This window comes from Thamnophis sirtalis, unplaced genomic scaffold, assembly GCF_051295495.1.
Source record: "Thamnophis sirtalis isolate CommonGarterSnake01/CBP01778 unplaced genomic scaffold, rThaSir2_p1.2 scaffold_9, whole genome shotgun sequence".
Lineage (NCBI taxonomy): Eukaryota > Metazoa > Chordata > Lepidosauria > Squamata > Natricidae > Thamnophis > Thamnophis sirtalis.
The window spans coordinates 5,418,380-5,427,267 of NW_028261389.1; the positions used below are offsets into that span (position 1 = coordinate 5,418,380).

The 8,888-nt window shown below is 42.0% G+C and overlaps 1 protein-coding gene across 1 annotated transcript; it reads left to right on the forward strand.

Moving 5' to 3' along the window:
* Positions 1-2,079: 2,079 nt before the first annotated feature.
* On the forward strand, positions 2,080-3,684 carry LOC148044018 (endonuclease domain-containing 1 protein-like). The gene is made up of 2 exons (XM_087722523.1): positions 2,080-2,361; positions 3,151-3,684. Exons 1-2 carry the CDS (start codon positions 2,080-2,082, stop codon positions 3,682-3,684), a joined length of 816 nt encoding a protein of 271 aa, XP_087578649.1.
* The last annotated feature ends 5,204 nt before the right edge of the window (positions 3,685-8,888 follow it).

An 8,888-nucleotide genomic window follows, 5' to 3' on the forward strand; every position in this document is an offset into this window, starting at 1 on the left:
AGCTGGGACAAGTAATGGGAGCTCTTTCTGTTACGCAGCGCTAGGGATTTGAACAGCCGAACTGCCAGCCTTTCCTTTCCGATCGAAAAGCTCAGCATCTTAGCCACTGAGCCACCTTGAAGTCAATTTTAAAGTAAAGTAAATTAAGATCTTTATTCCAGGGTCTCCATTCGGGGCTTTGCTTTGTCGCACAGAAAGAAAGAGGGAGACTCCGACACAATCGGGGTTGAGGGGCGGGAAATCTGCTTCGTCCAGACGTTCTGAGCAAGAGAGACGCGTGTTGGAAGGGAGGAAACGGCGTTTTTCTCCCCTGAAGCGAAGCGGCGCCTTTCCCGAGAGAGCCCAGCGGAGGATTCCCCCGGGAAGAGTGAGGGGTGGGCGGGGGAGAGGGGGGGGAAGAGGATGAGATCCCTGCAGATCCCCTCTGTTTCTTCCTGCTTTAGCTGAAGGCTTTCCGTTAGCTTCCCTTCGGATTGGGGGGTTTCTGTGACCCCCCAAGTCTATGGGGTGCGCCTCCCCTCCCTCATCCAGCGCAGCCCCTCTTCCAACGCAGGAATCCTGTGTTTGCGTGTGTGTTCTGAATGAACAGGGAAACGCCGTTTCCTCCCTTCCAACACGCTTCTCTCTTGCTCAGAACGTCTGGACGAAGCAGGTCAAATGTCACAAGGACAGTTAAGGGTTTATTCCTTCAGACATGGAACAGAAAAGAGAGGAAGTTCAACCGTGGAGCAGAGCCCTTTGTCTTAAAATCAATTGTGCTCAATGTGGGCAAAGAGGTTTTAAGCATCTGGTCTTGTTGCTACCAGGGTTTTCAATACTTCTTCATGAAGCAGAGAAAGGAAACAGCCCTCAGTTTCTGGGTCTCTTTCTTGCCTGTGGATTTGCCAGACCCGGAGGCGATAGAACGGCTGCACCAGAATTCATGCCGCCTTGTGTTGAATTCATAGAAATGCAAATTCCTCTCCCTTAGAAGCAAAGGTCTCATCTTGTTCTCTCTGGAGAGAAGGACTTTGGCAGTTCCGAATCAAATCCCAAGATCTGCGTATCTCTGGTTTAGAGGGCACAGAATAATATTCATGGGAAAAGGGTTGAGAAACGGATGCTTGGCCAACCAGCAATATGGGAGATTCGAAGTCCAGGGGCAATAGGATAATAGAGCTGCAGGAAGGCAGAAATAATTTCGTAGGCATTTGGTTCCTTTTTTATTACTTTATAAATAACTGTAAGTGGTAAACATAAAAAATAGAATGGAATGGAATAGAATTAGAATAGAATTAGAATAGAATTAGAATAGAATTAGAATAGAATTAAAATAGAATTAGAATAGAATTAGAATAGAATTAGAATAGAATTAGAATAGAATTAGAATAGAATTAGAACAGAACAGAATAGAATTCTTTTCTGGCCATTGGATACACAAGGAATTTTTCTTTGGTGCAAATGCTCTTTGGTGCATATCTCATGCTCCTTCCTCTTGTTTACCCAATGACGACATCCCTGTGAGGTGGGTTGGGCTGAGAGAGAGTGAGAGATCCAAAGACATCCAGCTGATCATGTCTAAGGCAGGACTAAAACTAGAACTCACCTTCCTTTCCCTTCCCTTCTCCTCCACTTGTCGTCTTTCTTCCTTCCTTTCCCTTCCTTTTTCCTCTCCCTTTTCCTCTTTCCTCTTTTGTTCCTTCTTTATCTATTCACCTCTTCCCTTCCCACACCATCCTTGTTCTTCGTCCTCTCTCGTCTGCCTCTTCCTTCTCCTTCGCCTTTTCCATCAAATTCCTCTTTATTCCTAAGAGCCTCTTTGGGAAATCTTTCCCTTCCCTTCCCTCTCTTACCTTTTCTCTTTCCTTTCTTCTCTTTTTCTTCCCTCGCTTTCCTTCTTTCCTTTTCCTTTCTTTCCCCACCCATCCCTTCTTTCTCTGTTTACCAGTTCTCTTCCCTTCTCACATTCCCAGTCTTCCATCCAGAAGTGTAAACAATTCTCACATTGATCATGGAACTTTGCTAAATCAAAATCCCCTCCCTCTCCCCCTTCTCTATAGAAACATTCCACTAGACTAGAAGGACCAACATATCAAGCACATGGCCATGTGGCTGCTGTGGATCTTCTCCCTGGCTGCCTCTTTTCTCCTGCCTGCAACTGGGGAGGTGGTGAGCAGTTTCAAACCCTGCAAGCAGTTCTTCTTGGATGGAAAAGACCCCAAACTGAAGCCAATGAATCCGGCCAGAATCTGCCAGTTGTATAAGAACAAGTATCGGTTTGCCACAATGTACGACAAAAAAGGGCGAATCCCCATGTTCTCAGCTTATAAATATCAACCTGGTAAGGGTGAGAGAGCAGAGGACTGGATGATCGAACCGCAGGTAAGAGGAGTTCCTATCCTGAAGCTAAACATTCATCAAATGGATGCCACCTGAAAGGAACAGTCAGTGGTTAGCAAATAAAGCAAAATGGAGAATTTAGGAGTTATTTATACAAAATTATTCCCAGGGTTTATCAGGAGCTAGGCTGTAAGAATTCTGTTCACCTCACTATCCACCTGTCAACTCTTAAAGTTGCCATGGTGATGAAAGTGGGGAATGCATTCCAGATTATTGCAGCAGGTTTGCGAGGGGTGTACCTCATTGGGGAATGTGATTTATGACACAGACTGAGGGGAGGGAAGGAATAGGGGTAAAGTTCAGCTATAATTCAAATGAGACTCAGACCTGACTGCGTAAGGTCTTGCCAAATGGTGCTCTTAATAAATGACTAGTTTTCTTTTGAAACTCGGCTTGAGAGTCATGAATCAATTAGGGCATCTTTCGGAAACCTGACATCACTTTGGCAAAGTCCTACTTCCATCCGATTCTTTCCCCAAAGAACCAAGTTCAGAGATCACCCGGAAACCACATCAAGCTCAACCAATGTGTATTCTCTACTAGAGTTCAGCTTAAAATGGGCTCCCCAAGAGGGTCAGTCAGGGGCCTCAATTTCCAGAACTCCCAGAAACTTCCCTGTTGTCTGGGATGGCTGGAAGATGCTATCCAACCTCTCTTTTCAGAGTATCCCACACCCCGTTCCCTGGCTGACTCACCCAGATTCAGGGCCCTTGACTCAGCGTCATGGAGATGCTAATCAGACACACACTGCTTGTCCTTTCTTATTCCTAGCTTGCCCTGCCTGGAGATAAGAAAAGAAAAAGTATGGAATTGGAAGAGACCTGTAAGATCGACCGTAAAAACCTTACAATCAGCCAGGCTGTTGAACTGGATTACAAAGAGGGTGCTCTGCAGGACAAGGGACACCTGGTACCACCCAACCATCAACCAGATTACGATAGCAAAGATGCCACCTTCACCTTAACCAACATCGTCCCCCAGTTACGCAAACTCAATACTGGACAATGGAGAGAATATGAAGAAAATATAAATGCAGCAGGATGCCAGCATACATATGTCATTGTGGGTGCAGTGCCCGGGAATAAAGCCATCAATGAGCGAGTGAATGTACCCAGTCATATCTGGGCTGCAGGTTGTTGTGTGACTCAAGACAATCGCAAAAGATCCTGGGCTGTCATTGCTGGAAATGATAAGGATAACGTAGACCATATTACGTTGAAGAAGCTGCAAAAAAAACTTGTGAAACTGTACGGGAAGAAAAAAATTGATCTTTTCAATAATGCTTGTAACGCAGCTCAAAACTGAGCAAATGAAAGCAAAGTAGAAACCTAGGAGCTTAGTTGTTCCACATATGGAAAAAATGCTGTTAGTTTTAATCCTGGTTTGATCTGTAGTTTCTTTTGGTGGGGGGGGTGCTCAATGTTGTGAAAATCAGGCTGTTTGATTAGATGATGCTTCAGATGATGAAGCAAACACAGAAAATCAATGAGTCCAATAATCAGATGAAGAGCAAAGTGGTGACACAGCTAAAACAGGGTCTGCTTTATTAGAGTTTAGAGGTTGGATGGGCTCGATCTGATTTCAGCCCATGTACAACTTGTTAGAAATAAACCACAGTGAAAAAGAATCATTTTCAGTCCATTGGACTGTGTGGCAGGGAAGAGGATCTATAGGGATCCAATTTGATTTCATGCTAAGTAAGTGCTTCTATTTGATACAAGTAGTCCTCAAATTACGACCGTTTCTCTTTGAAATTATGACAATGCTGAGAAAAGTGTCTTGCAAGCAATCCTCGCACATATGACTGTTTCCGTGTTCCGTGTTCCTGTGATCCTATGATTAGGTATTTATGGTGCCCCAAAGTCACCATTTGCAATCTTCCCAGGGTTCCTCTTAGAAGCAAAACCAGAAGGAAGATGGTTTCACTGTATGACTGCAAATCAAAATGGTTGTAAAATTGGGTGTTACCCACTTAACAATGCCATCTCTTAGTGACGAGGCTCCAGCTTCAATTGTGGTTGTACGTTGAGGACTTCCTGTACATAACTGCTAGAATTCTTTCTCAATGGGTTTCTTACTTTTTGCAATAAACTTGCTTATTAAAGATTTGTGTCCTTGTGTGACATTCAGTATATCAATCCAAAAACGCTTCATCATTCTATTTTGCACAATATTATCAGTCATTTATTCAATCAATCAATCAACCAATCAGGGGTATGTGTATGAGGGTTGCAGGGAAGAGACACATGGCTAACAGTTGCAGGTTTCCTCCCTATTTTGGCTTTGATTGATTGAATGCCATTAATTTGGTCTGTCATATGAATCTTCACAATCAGAGATGGGTGATGGAGTGGTCATCTAAGTCCAATCATCCTAAATTCTTGAGTTCTTCACTTAGAAACCTCTGGATCCAATGCGAATTAAGTCCAAAGAAGTGTCCATAGTATTGGGGTCTTGATACAATTTTTCCACTGCAAGTTAAATTCCACCTTCCAAAACAGAGAATCTAAACTGGAGGGTAAAAGGAGTGAATTCACTTTTCTGGCCTTGGAAAAGATACTGGCAGAGGCCAAGAAGAAATCAGTTTCACACTTGCTAAAAAAACAACACATTGATTTCTTCATATCCTCAGCTGGTGTCAATCTTAAGGTAAAGGTTCCCCTCTCATATATATGTACTAGTCATTCCCGACTCTAGGGGGTGGTACTCACCTCTGTTTCTAAGCTGAAAAGCCAGTGCTGTATGAAGACGTCTCTGTGGTCATGTGGCTGGCATGACTAAATGCCAAAGGCTCGCAAAACACTGTTACCTTCCTTTTTTTCTACTTGCCTTTTTACATGCTTTCGAACTGCTAGGTTGGCAGAAGCTGGGACAAGTAACTGGAGCTCACTCTGTTAGGTGGTGCTAGGGATTCGAACCACTGAACTGCTGACATTTCTGATAGACCAGTTCAGTGTCTTAGCCACTGAGCCACCGCATCCCTTAGAGTCAATCTTAAAGTACAATAAATTTAGATCTCTTTTAACAATTAGAGAGAAAGACTGGCCAACCCAAGGGTAAAGAAATATAAAATTGAGCTTAAGAGATTTGTCCAGAAAACAACGGCTAAGTGATACTTGGAATAGAAAGGGGGGGGGATATAAGGTGACCAGATTTTCAGATTGGTAAAGAGGGACACCTTTGACCGGGGGGGGGGGGGGCTTGATTAAAAATGTTATACGGAGGAACAAAAATTTTCATATAACGCAAAAATAGTATTGTAATTTTTTTTTCAACATAGCTACAATTTACAAATATAAATTGTAACTCTTGCCAAACATCAATATTTTGATCACGTGACCATGAGGATGCTGCAACGGTCGCTAAGTGTGAAAAATGGTCATCAGTCACTTTTTTCAATGCCATTGTAACTTTGGTCACTATACCACCATTCTTGCCACAGTTCTTAAGTGAATAACTGCTGTGTAACTTGCATGTGTGAGGATGTCATACAGAACTTCTTGTACTTTTGCAAACTATTCTAACTGCTGAATCATACCCAAAAATTAGGTAATAGCAATACATTTTGATCCTATGTCCAGCAGGTTCTGATTGAGTAAAAAATACACACTCTTTCAAAACTACAATAAACACATCAATCTACAAATAAGATGTGAAACCATGTGGAGCAAATATGTGTTTGTTAGCATATCAATCCCCTCCTCCTTAAGTTAATACATGGATGTGGAATATAGTATGGTATAGATGTCACAAATCATGGTGGGGAAACTTTTTCTTATGGAATGCCATTGAAAAACAGGAAAGGCAATAACAAAAGATATGAGATATAATAGATATGAGGCGATCCATGTAAGTGGATGAGTTTGCAACATTTGTATCTTTCTATAATTAATTACCGGTAAATACATTTTTAATTTAACACTGATTTAATTTCACTTGTTCTGGATTGATATAATTCCAAGCAACATGCTTCTTGGTTTAAACCAAATGATAACTGCAATTGTGTTTAACAAAGCTTGGAGAACAGCTGATATAATTTTCTTTTCAAGAAGTAAGTATGATGATACAAACGATACATCACCAGGTTTGTTACTGTCCTTTCCCTTATTACGTAAAGATATGAGGTGGTTTGATTGGAATATTAAACTATGGAGGTGGTCTTTTTTGTACTATATTTCATCTTTTTGTACTATATTCTCCTTGTCCATGGCTATTATGATTAATACCATCACTACCATTTGTGCCGAGTATCTGTGCCCCTAGATATTTATTATAATATTGGCATGCTTACCAATTATTAATCCAAAGCAATTAGAATATTTCTCCGGTTTGTTTCAGAAAATTATCTTCTTTCTAGAAAAACATTATCACTGATTCTTCAAGTATTTTATGAAAAATAAATGCAGATGGGGAGGTTATTCCTGCAACTAATAATTCATGACTCTGATCAGAAATGTTTAAACATTTTATGTCAAGTATGGGGGGTGTTAGTGCTCCTGCAAGCAAGCTCAGAAAATATATCGCTCAGCTGATTCGTAGTGTATGGCCTACTTCTCTACTCCCCCTCCCCCCTCCCCTCCGTCTCACCTGCTCGCTGCCTCACAGGTGAGGAGGAGCAGAAAGGCAACTGCATCCTAACTTCTGGGCGAGAGCCGGGAGGGCTGTTCCGGACTTTACCTGAGATCCATGCTCAGTGGCATTAGCGAGCCTGGAAGTAAAAGTCTTGCGGTCCCCGAGATTATAAGAACATATACGTAAGGTGGCCAGATTATAACACGAGGCGACTGACAATAGTTTGAGCGGGTGTGGCCGGCGCAAACTACCGTCAGTCACCCCACGCTCATCAAAACAAGTCCGGGGAGAGTAGGTGTTGGGCAGGAAGGCTTCTGGCGGCTCCTGGGCGGCGATCCCATCGCCATCCGCTCGCGGCTCTTCCCGCCCAGACGCCCAAAGCCTTCCAGCCCACCCGGGGCAAATCAGCTGCCGTGCAGCCGGTGGTGGGCAGGAAGGTTTCGGGCAGCTCCTGGGCGGCGGGTGTCCGGGTGGGAAGAGCCGGCAGAGGTGGCGGTGGCATCTTCGCTGCGGAGCAGAGGCGCAGCAGCGCCAGCAGCAGGGAAGCCTCCATTGGGCAGCGAGGCGAGCTGCATATGCGAGGCTGCTCGGCCAGCCCGCCCCACGACTCCTGTTAGTGCGCAGCGCGTACCTGTCACGCCAAAAGCGGGACGTGTGGTCACCTTAGGGGAATAGTAACTGCCCAAGAGGTTTGTGGATAATATAAATGGAATTGGAGAAATTTAAAGCAACAAAAGGAAAGACTCGGAGAAAAGAGAATAATTTTTCTGTGTGGATTTAGAGTTTTTGATTTCTGAAAATTTCAACAGGTTATTGATTTAACTGTATTGTTGGAGTGTAAAAGCCATCTACTGGAGGAAAGGAAGCACAGCAACATCTTGAAAGCCCAGCTGCAAAAACAACCTTGAACAAAGGAAAGATAAGTGGAAAATACAAAGTATTTTAGTGAGGGTACGGCCCTTTCCTATCATCTGACTTTGTTTTGCTAGGCTGAGAAAGAAAGTAAAAATACTTTCGAAGTGGATTGTACTACTTTGGGACGGGATATTAAAGCTGGAAAAATCTGGAAACAAGAAGAGGGACTTAATTAATTGGAGTTAAAATACAAAGGTACCATTAAAAAAATGTTAAACTTGAACATGGAGTGTGGGATGTATGAAGAATTATTGGAAATTTTAAAAGATGCACGTATAACATTAAAAGGTATTAAAGAACCAGGAAAACCGTTGGAACATATAGAACAGGAAACAGGAGAGGATCTGACAAAGAGGACATTAAATGAGATCCAAAAAGCTAACAATGTAGAAAAAAAGCTGAAAATAAAAATCAGACAACCTTGTTGAGATTTAGAGAGACACAGAAAGAGCAGAAAGGAAAAATGGGAAATGGTATCCAAAAAAGGAACAACTCAAAAACAAAGAGAGAAATAGTAGAAAGTGAAAAAGAAAAATGCCAGGGAGGGTTACCCAAATAATTTATCGAAGAATGATAGAAAAGATTCAGAAGAAAAGATACAGTACATGTAGGAGGGAAAAAGGAATTTAAGAGTATGGGATAAAAGGCAACCAGAAAATTGATGAAAAGCGGAACATTAAAGAGAGTAAGACACACGCTGAGAAAATGGTTAGAAAAGGAGGAAGGGGAAGAAAGGATATATTAGTAGAATAAAATGAAATACCTATGTTAATTCTGTTAATGAGCTAAATAAGAAATGAGGGAATTACAGTCACATTGTTAATTGTGGATAACTAATTAAGTAAAATGCTTCTTATATTAAAATTAAATTTGAGGATATACCTATAGACAATAGAATAACAAATGGAAAATGAAATGATAAATTTGGTTTCTTTTTGAAGGGGCAAAAATGATGTTTATGTGTTAAGAAAAATCAGTTTTAACGTGGAAATATGGGACGTTCAAAAATGCTATGGCTGAAA